The 17529-nt window shown below is 38.3% G+C and overlaps 1 protein-coding gene across 1 annotated transcript in view; it reads right to left on the reverse strand.

The window, feature by feature from the left end:
* Positions 1 to 727: 727 nt before the first annotated feature.
* LOC117396951 (mediator of RNA polymerase II transcription subunit 27) overlaps positions 728 to 17529 on the reverse strand; it is a 63661-nt gene continuing 46859 nt past the window's right edge. The window contains exons 5-8 of the mRNA XM_059005581.1: positions 13248 to 13355; positions 9347 to 9388; positions 7137 to 7214; positions 728 to 2998 (exon numbers count right to left, since the gene is read on the reverse strand). Coding sequence (XP_058861564.1) covers positions 2864 to 2998; positions 7137 to 7214; positions 9347 to 9388; positions 13248 to 13355 — 363 coding nt within the window. The 3' untranslated portion in view covers positions 728 to 2863. The remainder of the gene's footprint in view (positions 2999 to 7136; positions 7215 to 9346; positions 9389 to 13247; positions 13356 to 17529) is intronic.

Raw genomic sequence — 17529 nt, forward strand, 5'->3', positions numbered from 1 at the left:
TAAGATTGTTGGGAGATCACTTTGATCGCTGTACTGTCCGGGTAATTAGATAGTCTTTATATATAAAATGAGGAATTAGATAGTCTTCTCATGATTGCTAATACCTGCGCAGGTGTAAAATCCCAGCGAAGTCTGGTGACATTGCACAGCCAGGACAAGAACCTGTGCTTCCCTGACTGTATGAACCACCTTGCACGCCACGCAGCCACGCCTTTACCCACTTCTAAACCACTAGTTCTCAACTCCAGTTGCTGGTGTCTGTAAATAGTCCAGGTTTTCATTGCCCATAAAATACATCACACTCACAGCTCCTAAGACTTTAGATTGCTAGTTAATTGTTAGTAGTTAGAACCCTGGTTGAAACAAAAAACATGCATCTTTTATTTTTTTATTTTTTACACACACCAGAAACTGGAGTTGAGAAACACTACTCATTTTTTTAATCAGCTATGAAATAATCTGTATATAAAAGAAAGATAACCATGAAACAGCACATGCTGACAAATGTGTTAAAACACACCAACCCCACAATATGTTCTTTGTTGAAGTGCCTCATACTGGCACTGTTATAAGACTTGCTTGAGTCATTTCCTATGCAGACGAACGCGCCAGGGGTGCATCAAGGAATAACCCCGGCTCATGCTGTGCCAATTGCTGCTAAACAATTAGCATGCATCTCAGAACGCTGCTCCACAAGCAATATTAAAGAAAAAAAAAATGCAACAGATTGCTTGTATTACATTTGTTTTATTATACAAAAAGTAGAACAAAAATGATTGAATCTTTTACAATGCTGTTCAGATGAAGTACAAAGGCATTAGATCCAGTAGCAGCCAGTCAAGCAATGAGAATGCAAATCATTCACTTCCAACTGGAACAAACATTCAAAAGGTTTAAACCTTGGCCTGGCCAAAATATTTACACTGGTATCATGAAATCATCAAGACACCAAGAACCTGTATGACAATCTGAATTAAACTAGAAGTGTCAAGGATGTGCTAACTGCATGTTAACACATCACACTAGAATGAACTGAATCTCAGAGCCTCTTGGGAAGCTTTAATGGAGAACTGGAAAGTGTTCTTAGTATTTACAACTGAAAATAGTTACACAGGGTTTGATTAATGAATTGTTCAAAGGCCAACATGGAAACGTGGAAAAAGTCTTTGCATATTTACAGAAGCTGTTTGCGCTCTGGAAATCGTTGCGAAAAGTGATCTGCAAGTAACCCAATTAGACTGTATCTTGAAAAGGGGACACTGCATCTCCTGCACCTTTCAATCCTCAGAATCAAATTCAGTCTTGCTTACTCTGTGCTTTCCTAGGAAAAGCAAATGTCTGAAAAACCTGGAGTATTGTTATGCAACATTTAGCAGTGCTGTTTGTTTATCAAGGGGTTTGCTCGAGCACAGATTGCAGAGGGACACAAGTTTGATTTTGTCATGACAATATACTGTTGCACAGTAATCTGAGGATAAGATTGAATCCGATTTTCAACATCTTAGTGAAGATCACTTGTCATCACCTTCCAATATTTTCTATCTATAATCCCATTAAATCATGTACAGTATACTAGATCCTTACAAAAAATGAAAAACTACTAGTAGTATGCCTTACTTCAATTATAAACTCTTGTTTCTGATTTGCAAAGAACCTTGACAATATTATACTGCATATTTAAAATTATACGTGCACCAGACAGAACATTTTAGATTTCAAATAGCTAAATATTGCAATTAATATTAGACTGATTTGTGTAGTAATTGACTTGTCAGTGCTGCTCAATTGAAATCTAAATAGCCTATTTGTTTAATTAAAGTAAAAATAAAGTATTAAAAAAATGAATTAATACTGAATTAAGAAATAAAATGTGTTAGCTAAAGCTTACTGGCATACTACCCTAGTACCATATACGTCAATCAAGTAATGACATCATTTATTCCATGATGACGTCACTGCAGCTTGCCATCTCTCTATTCTAAGCATGCTTGTTCTTGCTTTCTGACAGTGATGCACTGTCCAGTTCTGGCTGTCCAACAAGAAATCTATGGGAGCGTGTCCGCACTAGTGTGCAAATCACTTCTGTGTAGCTTCAGACACTGGTCTGCCATTTATCAGTTAACAAAATGTGTGACTACCAGCAAGCGAGGTGTGGAAGAAACAGATGCAAATATAAAAAAATATGTTATCTTGTGGAGCAAATGTCAAATCATCAGGAGATAGGACTGTACCTGATAAATCACAAGAACAGCGCTTTCGTACATTACTGACGGGCTGAGATTTTAACCAGAGGCTCGCTCTGACTGGATTTCATGATACAACCTGGAGGAGAATAATAAAATGAAACAAGTTACTCATGTGACAGTTCTGTTCTTACTTGTACATTTAAGCCACTGTCTGTATTCACAAGAATCAGATTATTTGTATATAGTGTTTTGAAACTTTGGCTGATTAGGTACTACTTATTATTTCCTAATTGAAAAACAAACCCAATGACTTGGTTTGCAGACTCTCCTGAGATTTATAGTTATGACTAATTACATGTACTCCAGCTGCCAGAAACAATACATATTCTTCCTTTCTTATTTATTACAAACGTGATGCACCATGAGGGATTACAACTCTGGGGTGGAACTACAGGCGCTTCCCTGCAGATCTTTGTAAAAACATCTTAATCCTAATCTGAAGGGATTTCCGTGCTGGTTCATTCAAAATCACAGAACATTGGTGACTGAGTTTGGACCCAGGCCTCCAGCAGTTCAATTCTCATGCAGTGACCCATTGCTTTAACCAACTGAACTGCTGCAGACTGGATGCCAATAGTGACTCCTGACCCAGACCCAGTCCCGTGGTTCTTCCCAGGTTACTGCCGGCAGGTATCATGGAAAGCCTCGAGAGTGCGGAAATCCCTCCAGGTGGGAGGCAGCCCGTCCTGCAGATACTTTCCGCAGCGCTGGCAGGGAGCTTGGAATAACTTGATGTAACTTCTCAACCAGGTCTGGAAACAAGCAGAAAAAAAAAACTGATGCAGCAGAGACATGCAAACTGGTGGACAATAGCAGTCTTGGGTATCCACAGATGTACCCTTTCTTTTAAATCCAGTGCTGAATCACACTCTTTATTCTGCGTTGTATGAAGAGTATAGCTTTTTCTTAGTCTGGATGCAAAGCCTTTGTTACAGCTGCTGGGGTCAGTATTGCAGCCTGGTTTACTGTTTCATTCAGTTCTATAACCAGTGCATTACATTCTGTCCTTCTGTATGACCTCTATTGAGCAGTGTAAGCCCGCATCACCAGCAGTCACTGTTTAGTCAGTTTCTTAACTGACTCCATATATTGATTCTTGTTCATTAAATTAAACATTTTCTGTACGATTAAGTAACACGTATGAAAACATGTCTTTTGAAAAGGTACTGTACATGGATGTCCCACCTGCCATAGGAGAGCTGTTTCTAAAAGGGATTAAAATAACTGCTTATTTAAACCAATAAAAGCCACAGAAGGATGCAGATAGCAGAGAGACAGCTGTGTGATCCCAGCCCAGCAGGGACGCGAGGAGAGATAGACCAAGAGAAACCAACACTAGATAGTCAGCGGGCTTGAATCAACATCAATGTCACTTTCACACAGCACCTGCTGCTTTCTAGGTGCATATGCAACTGGATATCATGCTGTAAAACTGACAGAGGATCTTCTAGTATGATGTAACGCACTTTGACTACCTTTTCATTTTGATATCTATTGTACTTTATAACAACAATACTCACAACTTTGCGCACTAACTTGGCAAAAAGGAAATTTTACTGAAAATAAACCGTTTCAGTGTCTTATATGGAAATATACCAGGCTCTGTAAACTGCAGTTTAATAGTCTGCAGTGTTGAGAGTTATGCTCTTGTACTGCAGTACAGTTCTGTTATTGGAATATAACCCTACATTCCAAATGTACACCAGGAATGGAAATAAGACTCTCACTGCATAGCAGTTTGATCCATGGTTTTACTGTGAGTTTAATAAGACCCACCTGAGCTTGTTACCTATACACTGTGGCTAACCACGCTTGTAATGGGGGAATGGGTGAAACTGCTATGCAATAGGAGTCTTGTTTCCATCCCTGCACACATTTAGAATACAGATTTAAAAATGAAGGGTTTAGACCGGCTATTGTCAATGAGCGTCTTCTCTTGCCAGGAAGCTTCCCGCAGCTGTTAGATCCTGGTACATTACCTATCTGAATCGCAGCCAGCCTTCTCAAATTTCAAACCAGATTGCCTGACTACCTGCAAAGAACTGATCTTCAAGCAAAGTAACTTAATTAAATTAATTCAAAGTAATCCCCCAGGAGAAAAAGAATACACAAAATGCTCCAGGCTGATTTCCAGAGAGAGGTGCGGCAGCAGCAGTATCATGCATCAGTGACTGATTCAAAGTCTCAACGAAAACGACACTGGGGCTGATTATCAAAACCTTTTCCTTCGAAAGAGTAAATTACATCTGCTCAAGCTACAAAACATGAAATAAACGCTGCTGGCCAATTGCAACAAACCTGCGGGTTTAGTCCTAAGTTCTGTACTAAGATGAGTAATACAGTAGCAAGTACGGTTTGATCTGCGGATCATCTCCAACTCTGTACTATCTTAATACCTGTTTTACAATCCTCTAGGGGGCAGACGACCAATACATGGTGTTTGCTGCAGCTTAGAACATCTTAAAACCTAACCTGCAGTCTATCTGAAAGTGCTTGATTCATTGCAATTGAAACTATCCTGCAGACTACCATCACTACTGTCCTCTGTACTGACCGCTGGATCAGCCCCAGTTTGTACGCTGCTTTCAGTTTGTTGCTATTGACACAGCATGTATTTCATTTAAGGTAGTGTAAGTAAGGAAGATTGTTTGTTTCTTATTTTGTAACTTCAAAAGGGTGTTTTTTTTTTTCCTTTTGAAAAATTGAGTAATTTCCACTGTAGTAAAAAGCTTTGAAAATCAATCCTATTGCATTACAGGGACACTTGGTGTATTTTCAAAGGCATCAAAACATGACAATCATGAAAAAAAGGTAGAAAATATATTTATGGATATTTCCCATAAACAGGAATGTATATTTTGTTTTCTGTTGCGTGTTTGTGAATGCATCCATGCATTACTGTTTGTTATGGGCCCCTGAATGCTCTTGAAACAGATACCCAATCTATACAATATATTTCCTGTTAAAAAAAATAAATAAATACATATATGCCCATGTAATTGCACGCAGCGACAGCACATACATAGACACAGACATTAATGCATATTGTACAAAGGTATGGACGAAAGTTTTGCACCGCCCTATAGAATACACTAATTTTGCTTCATAAAGTCGAATGAAACCTGCTGAATAATGTTACGTGAACATACTGAATTACATACTGCTTTTGTAGTTCTCCATATACTTAACAAAAAACAGACAAACTGAAAAAGGTGACATTTCAAAAAACTAACATGAAATATTGTACTACTATTATGGCTTCTGGTAGACTTTTGCCATATCATTTTGTAGTTTCTTTGATTACATGATGTTCTAAATTAAATTCATATCATTTTATTTTTTATTATATCTTAATCCTACGTTTGATGCACACCTCTAATAACCATGTTTCCACTTGAACAGCACTGAATTCATTATAAAACTTTCCCTTCAGTAACTGGAACAGAAATAGAACAGGACTCGCTCTGTAGTGGATTTCTGTCCCACAGCTGGAAGATGGAGAGAGCGTGGACCAGCCGATTCTCTACAGGTGTGATAGTTTCAGCAGGGAAACTGAAGCCCAGATAGCACCCTGTCAATCGAATCCTACATTTGATCTCTGAAGGGAATATTATATTGACACTTCTGGTTAATGCCCAGCTTTCCCTGCAAGACGTTCTCGGTGGTATTTTAAGGATCGATTGGACAGAACTGTAAATATAAGCCGCTTATCCTTGGTTCTTCGCACGATACAATGCTTCCAAGGTACACAGCTTGGAACTGCTCACACTTGTCAAATTACATTTTCTGCTGTACAGATTCAATAGCTTACAAATCCATGTGGATGGGAAGAGTTTATTTCATTTTTACATTTCATTTGCTGCCTAAAGGATACAAAAGAAATAACACGCGTTTACTAAAAATGAGATCTATGACCAAGCTCAAAAAAGATCAATCTGAAACAAAGCTAAAATGACTGTCACTGGATTCATGTTAAATCTTTTTCTATGCACTTCACAGTTTAGTGACTGCCTTTCAATTAAACAAACATAAAACAATTTGAATGCAGCTTACATTATATAGTATATCTGATCATTTCTTCTTTAATACTGGAATGTATAACGCAACTGACCAAAACATTTCTCAAAAGGAAGAATAAAGCACTGTTTCTTATAAAGATGTGATAGCTACAGAACAGGGCATGTTCTACTGTTTTTGTGTCTGCTCAAAGCAAGGAAACCCAACCAAGCCTTTTAAAGCTGCTAGAGTTCAAAGTTTACATTACCATCCAAAAATAAGCAAGCTGCTCAGATTAGGTTCAAGATAACAGATGTATATAGCAGGTTTGTGTCCTTGGCTCAATACAAGGGGTGTAGCCAGCAAACGAAAAAGAAAATAATATGGATGAGGAATGAAATCCTTTGGAAGATTGGTACATAATAAATGATACATTTCTGAGGAGGCCTTGCCCACGCACAAGAGCATGATCAGAATAGCTTTCCATTGATCTTAAAAGAAGGTTTAATCAATCTCAATTCTCTCTGCACTGCAAGAAGTGTTGAAGACTAAGAAGAAAAAAAAAAATTCTGAGAAGACGGATTTAACCCTTTGGGGACTGTGAGTTCTATCATTTTGAGGGCCGACTGAGATAACTTAACTTTAGGGCATTTATCAGACCGAATAAGTATACAGTATTACACATTTCTAAAAAGCTGTTGTGCTGCAGATTACTAAATAAATAATGATTTCATTCTATGACCAGTGGTCAGTGGTTCTGACCGGACACTGTACAAATTCCCTTAAAAACGGATGTCCGGTGGAAAACCGGACAGTTGGCATCCCGATATACAATCCTGGTGTGTTAATGCAAAACACCTGCTCCCCTTGCAGTTGCCCTGTCCTATCACTCACCATGAAAGACCTTACCACCACGTCTGGCATCTGTGGCAGCTGATAGTGTAGCAGTGCCGTTGTTGCATGGTCCGTCACCTGAAAAACATGACAGAGCACATTCAGACATCTTCTCAGACCGGTAATATTGCACTGTACACACCGATCCTGATTCTCCGTGTTAACTAACCTTGTACGATTACCATAGCGTTCCAAATGTATAATACTAAAACTTTTATTATGTAACAATTCTACAGCAATTTGAGAATACAATTGCATTGCTTTCAATCTCCCTCGCCTTTCACATAAGTTATTGGGTCATCCGTTATTAAAATAAATGTTCAACTTTCAGGTTATAAACCAAAGTCTTACACAGTGGTATTCGTATGACAGGCAGAGGAAATATTGGGTTAGGGATCTGATTTCTGTAATGGAGCTACAGCTCATTTTATTAGGATTTGAATTTAGCATACAGTGCTTCTAATAATTACGGTAATGTACTTGACCAGAGGGGTAAGGTTGTATATTCTACTAGGCAATAGGCACGGTCATGTTACTGACATTACAAAGGGATTAAACAGCATTCAAAAGGAGTTTAAATCAACCTAATGCAATGATTAGTAAGTCAATAGGATAATTATACAGTTTATAATTATCATTATAATTAGCTAGCAAATAGTGGGAAAATAACAATCATCCAAAATCTGAATACTTTTGAATTTTTAAAATGTGTTTGTGTGCACAGTGTGCATGCAAGTTTAAAAATATATGAATGGCTACAATATCTGAACATCATAAGATATGTATCAGTCTTATGCAACAAGAATTTAGTTTTTAAAATAAAAAAATTATTACAAGAACAAAACACTAACAAATACTAATATTCTGCTGCTTTGAAGGAAAGTTATATAGTTTCTCAGTCACCACTTTATCAGGGAATATTTTTTTCCCTCTTTCATCCAGTGCTGCAGATGTGAAGTCACTTGAAAAGCAATTTCTTTTTAAAGGCAAACCCCAAATTGGCTGGCTATCTAATTCTGGTGGCAGACATGCTGCTCCGGCAATAATTCCATTCTAATGAGATTCGGGGGAGAAGATAAAAGATGCTCGGCACAGTCGGAAACTTGCAATGCTTGTGGAAGAAAATGAAGGCAATGCATTTATAAGAAACAAAGAAAATGAAAAAGCACTGGCTTCTGAGGGATCAAAAGGGAGACAGGGGCTTGACAAACACAGGAACAAATACGGCAGCATGGAGTTCAGGATGGGAGGGCCAAGGAAGTGTACACAGTTATTTGCTGGGAGAATGATTTCTGCATTTTCAGAATCTCATTGGAAACAAAAAAAGTGTACATTTTAGTTTCTGCGCAGCAACTGAGAAGACCAACCATCCTTATATTCAAGGTGTCCTTTCTCTCTATGCATGGTGCCTGCTGATTACAAACTTCACATATGTTTTTTTTATTATTATTATTATTTGCAATTGCTTCAAAATGGTCAGATTTATCAAGGTCATAACAGCAAAATGCAATTTGCACCGATATTCATGAAAGGAAAATCAATGTTAATGCTAAACAGTAAAAAAACAAAACACAACAACTCAGGCACACTTTTGAGTTCTTACTCAATTAAATACTGTGTTTTGGAGCTCCTCCTCGCTTCTAGTTGCCCGTCACAGATGTATGTATCGTTGGCTAGATCAGCCAAAGTTACTCCATAGAAGGAGAAACCAGCGCTATCTAGTGATCTGTAGCTTTGGAAGTTTTCTTTAGTTTCTCTTGCAATATACTGCTGTGAACTAGATGATGCTTACTGGTATAAAGACACATCTAGTCTACGTTGCATATGTCTATGCAACGCAGCTGTTAAACTTGAACCAACAGTCAAAGCACCTTTAATAAAACATAGTATTTGAGTAACCACAATACGAGCCACTAGGTATGATTGCAAACAGCATAAAAATGTCCAATTTTACTTCTGAGTTGTCAGTTACTCGCTTGTATAAAATCAGCAGTTTTATTTATTACATTTCCTTGTGCAAATGCATTTTGGCGTTAAGACCTTAATGCATGTGTCCCAAAGTGTTTAAATTCTCCTGGTTCCTCGGTGAAAAAGCCACAGCTCACCTTTTTGGTAACTGTGTTCTGCAAAACCGACGCGATCTCAGTTTCTTTAAGGTGGCAGCTGAAGGTACTTTAGATTCAAAGATAAGAAGCATGTGGGCTGCTTACCTTTTGAAACACCTGATAGTTGGATTTGGACCAGATATCAAGCTGCAACAGAAAGAAGGAAACAATAAAACACATGAAACAGATGCCTTCGGGGTAACTTACATTGTAGTTGCCTTGTAGGACAATTACAGCCTGCTAATTATAACCTGCACTTGTATGGGAATAGAAACTCCTCACTCTCATTTCCAACTCTCCAGAGGCTGTCAGCGGAGAACTTTTCAGAACACGATTAAAATCGCAAGGGATGGGTGTAAGATCTCAGCATCAAAGTTACCTTGTATATGTTCAAGCTTTATCATTCCCCCAACACCCCACAAAAAACGTCTTGGCTTGAGTCAAAACTGCTTGATCTAGACACCTCCTTGATCTCTCATGTTGCTTAATATTTAAATATCATGAACAAGAATTTGCCGTTTGCATTTTGAGTGCAGTCAGCAGTCAGTTGGTGGTTATAATTGAAAGCCAGGGAACGTATAGCTATGTATATTTTTCTTAAAGTATTCTGTTTCAGGCAGAGTTAATAGCCTCTTTTTGGTTAGTAAACTTGCTCAATGTATTGCTATTTGTGGTAAAACATTAATGCCCATTTTTTTTTTTTTTTTTTTTTTACATCTTGCTCTCCAACTGTAGGTCTCTGAAAACAAAACTGAGGCTCTCAGAATTTAATTTATCACGAAGAAGACACAAGACAGAAAAACTGTGACAAAAAAGCAATCCTCTGCAGAAATGTTTGCCAGGATCATTAGGACGTGTTACTGCTTCTTTCAATTAAATATGTCTAGCTAGTTTCTTCTGTTCTGACACTTGCTTTGTTGCAGTATTCATCAAACACAGGCATGACAAGAACTTCTCCACGGCGCAGCAGCGAGAAACACTCTAGGCTTCCCATCTAGTCACACCTATTTCAACAAACAGTATCACTACCACAAACTCAAATGGCTCCAACCGCTGTGCAATGGGAGTCTTGGAGCCATATTTACTACAGTGTGTTTTCTCAATATGAAAACCCAATGGCTTTGCACACTTAAATGTGCACTAAGACTTGAGGCTTGTTTCTGAATACGTTCGCCGTTGGTTCCATCCCGCCAGTAGCACCACCTGTTCTATCATGCAGGATATCATGAAGCCTACTGCAGCTTTCGATGAACTACTGGCATATTGCATTTAACCATTTTTCAATCCCTTTTAATAATATTCCCCCTGTCAGTCACTGCATGTATAACTGTATCATGTTAATCTGCTATCTATGCTGTACATTAATGCAAATTCTATGCTATACATTAATGCAAATTGCTCACTGGTGCAGTAAGTGACCCTGTGACCAGGCCATTGTGTGCTGCCAGTCATCCTGGCCCTTGGTCTGCGTTGTACTTGAACCGAGTTACATGTAATTAATCCTGATGCTGTATGTGTAGAAATGTAAATGTTTCACAGGTTACCCTTAAACCTTCGTCTACTGAGCTCACAGAACATTTATCAAATTGGACTACAGTAGCAGTAAATTAGGAACAAGCTGCAAATTATATCTATATAGGCTATATATCTATACATCTATACACACACAGTGTATATATATTTGTACAGCTAGATGAACTATGTCCTGTCATCAGGATTTTTGCTCAATGGATACTTAAATAGAGAAGATCCTGTAACAATATTTTTACATCCCCGACATGCAGAGGGACAGGACCCCTGTAAATGCAGACAGGGTTACACAAATCTCCTATATCTATCAATCAATCGAGTGGAGATCAGGGTTACATGGGGGAGCTTCTCACTCAGCTCACCGACGACAAACCCTGTGCAATAAATCATGCACCTTCTTACTTCTATTGTATTACTTCTCAGCTTTTCACTTTCAATCACGCCTTAAATCCGTAACACCAAAAAGAAACTGCTGAAAACACAATATCGGGGGAACGTCCTTCTCCTCTGAATTAAAACATGCTTTTATTTTGAACGTGGCTGCATTTCTTGTTGTTTTTCTTGTTTTCTGCCCCCCCTCCCCCCCCGTCCTTCTTTAGCATAACTGGAGTGGTAATAAGGCAGTTTTGTGAAGGTCGTCCGAACGATTTCAAAGGCGATAACAAATCAAAATGTTCCCTGAATCTAATATCAAACAGGGCTGGTGTCAGCATTTATTAGAGAAATCAGATTCAATCTCCCTCCCACCACCCCCCTCTCCCCGACACACAGCCAGGCTTTGAAGTTGGAAGAATGCAGGATCACAAATTACCCGAGAGGGGCTTCTGCTTGTCTTTGAAGCCCTCCTTTGATAGCACGGTTTCCCCTCTCTCTCGTACGCTAGGAGGCTAAAGCAGCTGCTTCTGCTCTCCTGGCGCTGGGTAATTAGTTGAGAAATTGCATAAACACGACTCAGGCGCCTAACTAGGGAGAATCTGGTGGCCCCCCAGAGTCATCTCTGTAGTTGTGTTTAATTCATGTAAGGTGAGGCTTCAGGGGGAGAGAGAACCACAGCCGTCCTTGCAGTGGATCCATGTTAATTAGGATTCACAGTATACACAGGATTGCGCTTATTGAGGATGTGAGCTTCACTGCTGGTGTGGGAAGGCATTCTCCCCCTTCCCCACCATAGTGTGTAACAATATAAAATTACTTGAATATATAAAGCAGTCTGAGCTAGATATAATAATGAGTCTCATTAGCTGGGTAAAGTCACAAGTGAGGTCTGTCTTTATATCTCGTTCAGTCCCTGTTATATATGCTGTATAACGCATGCTCACTTGAAAGACTAGCAAATATATTTTTCATTGTTTTTTTTTTTTTAATGTATCATTAAGAGGACTAGTAATAAAAACTGCAAGTCACAAAACTATTTTGCTATGTCATTAGAAGCTTTGACAGGCCGGTTACCAGCTTCAAATGAGAGGAATTTATTAACCTCCAAAGGCACTATTGAGTTTGCACCAGGTTGAGAGTGTAGTTACTTGAATATTAAATTAATTTGTGGAAAAGAGATACTGTACTACTCCTAGATACCATAATCAAGTGCACTACTGTACCTCCTTTTAGGCAGCAAAGTAAGCAAGTATAAGTTTAACACATCTGCAAAACAAGGGTTGGACAAAATATTAGACTATATCATATGTAGTACACACCTGTGAAAAGAACAGATTCATTTATTGTACAAATGTCATCACTGAATTCTGAAGGTTGCATCTCCCAACTGCCAGTTTCAGTCCCAATGGGCAAGATCTGACATAGCCTATTGCTGTATTCAAGATTACAGATAGAGAGAGAGATCCTTAAATACCCTGCACCTGGTTCTAATTTACAATAACTACCAGGTGCAGGGCATAATTAACAAGAAAACAATTAAACTAAATGTGCATACGCACATGTCTTCTGCAGGGAGGATTTTAACCCCCTCCCTGCTGTGTTACAATATATACATACATACACATTTTCCCACCTGCCTCTAACACTAGCAAAGCAGACCTTTGATTTTCCTTTGGATCAAAACATATCATACTGACAATCTCATACTGTGCAGCACGTTAGGCATGTTGCAAATATCAGATCACGTCTTATTCATAAACCCGATGGGTCTTTACGAAAGTCTGGATCATGTTGCTGGAAAGAGAGAACTACAAGGCTTCTAAAACCATAATTATTCAAATCATGATTTTTATCCTTAGGACCACAACAGGACTTACAGGTATTGATTAGAAGCCTTTGCATATGCTTGTTTCTACAGAGGCGCTGAAGAAACAGATACAGTAGGTATACCATCACCCCTATAAGAGGTGGGATAATTCAGCAGGCTGTTTGAGGAGGATTTAAGCATGCCAGTTCCTGTGCAGGACAATCTGCTGCATGAGTGCCTCTTGATGTGCTAATGGTCTGGATGCACATATTTCCCCTCTCTTTGGAATAGTACCTTGCCATCCTCGGAGTACACATTTTCCTTGAATCCCCTCACGATGGTCCGATCGATAAACAGGCTCCGCATCACCACGATGGCTTTTAACACTTTCCCCAAAGTCACCTGCAAGACAGAACAGCAACAAGGAGAAAAATAGGCATAGATGTCTTTCATGCAAGAGTAAACTCAGAAAAACCGACAAGTCATATATATATATATATATATATATATACACACAGTACATACATATACATACACAGACACACACACACACACACACACACACACAGTACATACATACACAGACACACAGAGTCAGGTCAGCAGTTCTTAAGAAACAACTGAAGATGAAAAGCAGCATGCTGTGAACATCTGAGAGACCTACTACCATATATACAAGTAAGCAATATTTGTACTGAAATGCAGTTCCACCTACCATTGGAAGACAATGTCCACGTTGAAGTGGCCTTGCTTAAAGCGATACTTTATATCACCTGCTAGCTAACATTTAATTTCTTACCCCTGTATTGAGTATTAGGGGCACTGTCAGCAGTCGCAAACGTATCAAGCCACTGTCAAATGACCTCTCTGAAAAGAGCAACATGCTATAAAACTACCAAACCCTCGGAAAGCTTGGATGCAACATGAAGTAATGCGTTTGCACGTTTACATTGAGATACTAAAACAATGCAAAAGAAGAGTTTGCATAAAAGAAAATCTGAATAAATATCATCTTCGTAAAATTCTTTGATTTGACTAATGTCTCCAGTAGCAAGGCTGGCCTTGCAGTAACAGCAAGGTTTCACTGTACTAGGAACACGTATAGGATAATAAAAGGATCCCTTTAACTCTGTAGCTACAAGTGCTTTATAATTCCTGTTTCCTTGATGAGTGTGTGCGTTATAGCCCTGATGCTGCCTGTGGAAATCTCTCTACTGAATAAAAAAACACGCTCCCTGGCCCAACCCCTTTTAAAACGCTAATTTATTGACCAGCACTGTTTAACATCAATGACATTTGGAAAACAGCTTTAATGGCATTTTATCCCTGTGCTGAGAGAGCTGAATTATTTATTTAGATCTCTAGGAAATGGAAGCTGTCTGCAAGCGGACGCTATCTCACATTATTGCTATTCTAATCGTAGTGAAATTGATTTCCAAACTGTTCAAGACTAATGGAGAAACAGGCTATTTCATCATATTGTATTTCCCTTGGTAAGTTTAAATCTGTATCAGTACTGTAAATAATTGTCATTATATGAATTCATCTAGCTTACTGTAACTGCATATAAAAAGGATTGCACTTGGCCAATGTATTTCCACTGAGTCCACCCAGGATATCCCTTTAAAATCCAATTACGTATATGAAAATGAGATTATAATTAAGTTAATAAGCAGGGTATATGTTTTCCATTTGGGGGATAGCTTTGTCAAAGGTTAGTTTGAGATTCTGTGTTATGAAATTGATTGAAATGCGAGGTAATGACCTGTATTCTAACTGTATGAAGGATTAGTGGAGAGGAGTGGAGGGGAGTTAAAATTTAACTACATATGCTTTGGTGGAGGGGATCAAAACAAAAATACTTCAACACTAATGATCCTACATGAGCAATCTCACAATAATAGCTCCAAATGCTAAGAATGTTTGTTTTCAGTGCTAAATGCATGTTTTATCATTTCAACACTCTCTCCAAAATTCCTAAATGATTATTTTTATTTTTTCTGGATACTTTTACTTATAAAGGACAAAAAAAGCCTTTGCCAGCCACCCCACACATGCACAGGCCTTGATGCCACAGGTAGCATTTCAAGCTACATGGAGGAAGGAGAGAAGGATGCTTTGCTTTCGTTTCTACCTCCATCAATCTCAATCAAGCTCAGATCAATCAATCTGTCTGCACTGACCAGAGAGAACGACAAGCTTGGCAAGCAGAGCAGCCATCATCCCTCAATAAATGTAATGCCTTTTGAACACACAGCCATTTAAAAAACGTGAAACAATTATACTGTAGCACGCTTTCCAATTTAAACAGAGATTCAAATGAAAGCTGGCATCCCAAATTTCCTGTGCCCTTCCAGTACATGCTAAGTTTCCTGATCTGCTGTAGGAACCGATGGGACTCCCCCCCCCCCCGGCTATAAAGAGGTATTGATTTGAATTAAACATAACAGATAAAAAAGGGGTACTTTAGAGCTACATACAATGCTCATAAACAAAGCATACAAACCAGAAAGCTTTAATGTAGCCCTGGCAGGGACCCTTGTGGATAAGGAGTTAAACACTTCTGCTTGTGTTTTAAAGCCATGGTCCACAAATGAAATGTACAGCAAATCTTTTAATAGGAAGTATATAAAAATACATTAGCTTTCAGAACTGCAAAGATCTCTTCTTAAGGTGAGTGAAAAGTAAAGAAAGTTCCTCCTACCAGTCAGTTCAGCATCAGAAAATTAAAAATGCACCAGAAAAAAATAAATAAATAAAGGCAGGCATGAAAAATTTGTGAACTCTTTTGCAGGAAAATGCAAACCAATTGGACAATAATGTTGGCCCACCGAATATTTCACTGTTGCACATATCAGCCCTTGATATCTTTATTTTGAATTAAATAAGATGAATTAAAAAGTACCACTGTTAAGCTCTGTGGACACATTGGGACAAACATTGTAAACACAGTTTCCACGGGTGTTACAAATGAATTCTTAATTACCACAGAGTTTTCACAAGTTATTGTTTTACCACCACGCTATAATGTTCCCTTCCAGGTAATAGGAAAACAAAAAGACAAACTGCAAAACTTGTGAGAACACAGATGTGCTGATAAGAGTAAAGTGATTGTTTTTTTAAAGCCTTAGTTGTAACATCTTTAGTATGCTGATAGACCCTCATTAGTCTCCATGTGTACTTCATGTATTATTAACTAGCGATTAGATTTTTTTTTAAGAAACAGCTGCTTGTCTTTTTAAACTGGAATGTTAATGATGCCGAATGCACGCTCTTTCAAATGCATTTTGAAGATGTGGCTGTCCAGATGGCACAATCCCAGGAGAGTGAAAAGCAACTGTTTAAATCTCTGTGGGATCATATAACGTTTACAGTTTTTAAAAAATACAAACGGTAGCTTGTTCATTTATTTATTTCAACTAAAATGGGTTATATAGCTGAAACCACACAAATAAGTCTTTTAAAATTCTGGGATACTTAGCTTTACTTTCAATCAAATCCAGTTAAACACTGACCTGCATGCCCTGTGTAGGAAGCTAGACATCCACAATCATGGTAGTTATTCTGGATAAGATATCAAGTCATTAATAGATACACAGCGTAAAAGGTTAATGTCTTTACTAACTAATGGACAGAGCAAGTCAGGCATGGAATATTCTCCAATCTGTGGTCTCCTCCTCCTTCAATAATTACAATCTTGTTTTAATAATACAATGACAATATGCTTGACTGCAAGCGTAAATAATCCATAGTGATTACTTTTACATACTGTCAGCATCCCATTACAACAAACAGACTTCTTCACAGACTGGCATTTTCAAGGCGCTAAAGCTATCGTTAACGGGAAGATCTTATTACCAGATCAGTGTTAAAAGGACAAAAGGATGTAAAATCCTGTGCTGAGAATGATTTGATTTTATTAAGAAACACAAAATTAGCCAGATAGCTGGGGAAAAAGGAAATAATGTGCCACCGTCCCATACAGTCCGGTACACTGCCTTCTAAATGCTTATTTTCACTCAACTTTTTAGTTCTGGAACACAAACAAAAAAAAGCTCAGGTTTGCACTCATCAAAAGTGCAATTCTTACTGTGATCCCCTGGTGATTTTCAAATCAAAGAGGATTTACAGACATACTGTACTCTCTGTTTAGCTCTCAACATTTTTTTTTCATTGATGTTTTGTAATAAATCTCTCTTCACAGAAACCGAGCCACAAATTAAATGATAATTTTGATAAACAGTAGCTTCAAGTTTCATTTTGTTATGTTTTTTTTAATGTCCCCATACCTTTTCATGATGTGTGCAATCATTCTGAGTGATTCTTACAGGAGCTGCTCTTCAGTTCCAGCTGTCTGCCATAGATATGTGAACCACAGGCTAGATCAACCAAAGAATCTTTTATAGGAGTAAGCACCAGCACCACCTAGTGATGTGGCACTTCGGATTAAGTTTGCTTTTGCTGTAATTGCACAGCTGTGCATTACAAGGTGTACTGATCTTTCAGTAATTGCAGTAAGAAACCACTCAGATACTGCAAGCATCACAGAACAGTAAATAAATAAATAAATAAATAA

Source organism: Acipenser ruthenus, chromosome 31 (genome assembly GCF_902713425.1).
Source record: "Acipenser ruthenus chromosome 31, fAciRut3.2 maternal haplotype, whole genome shotgun sequence".
Classification (NCBI taxonomy): Eukaryota; Metazoa; Chordata; class Actinopteri; order Acipenseriformes; family Acipenseridae; genus Acipenser; species Acipenser ruthenus.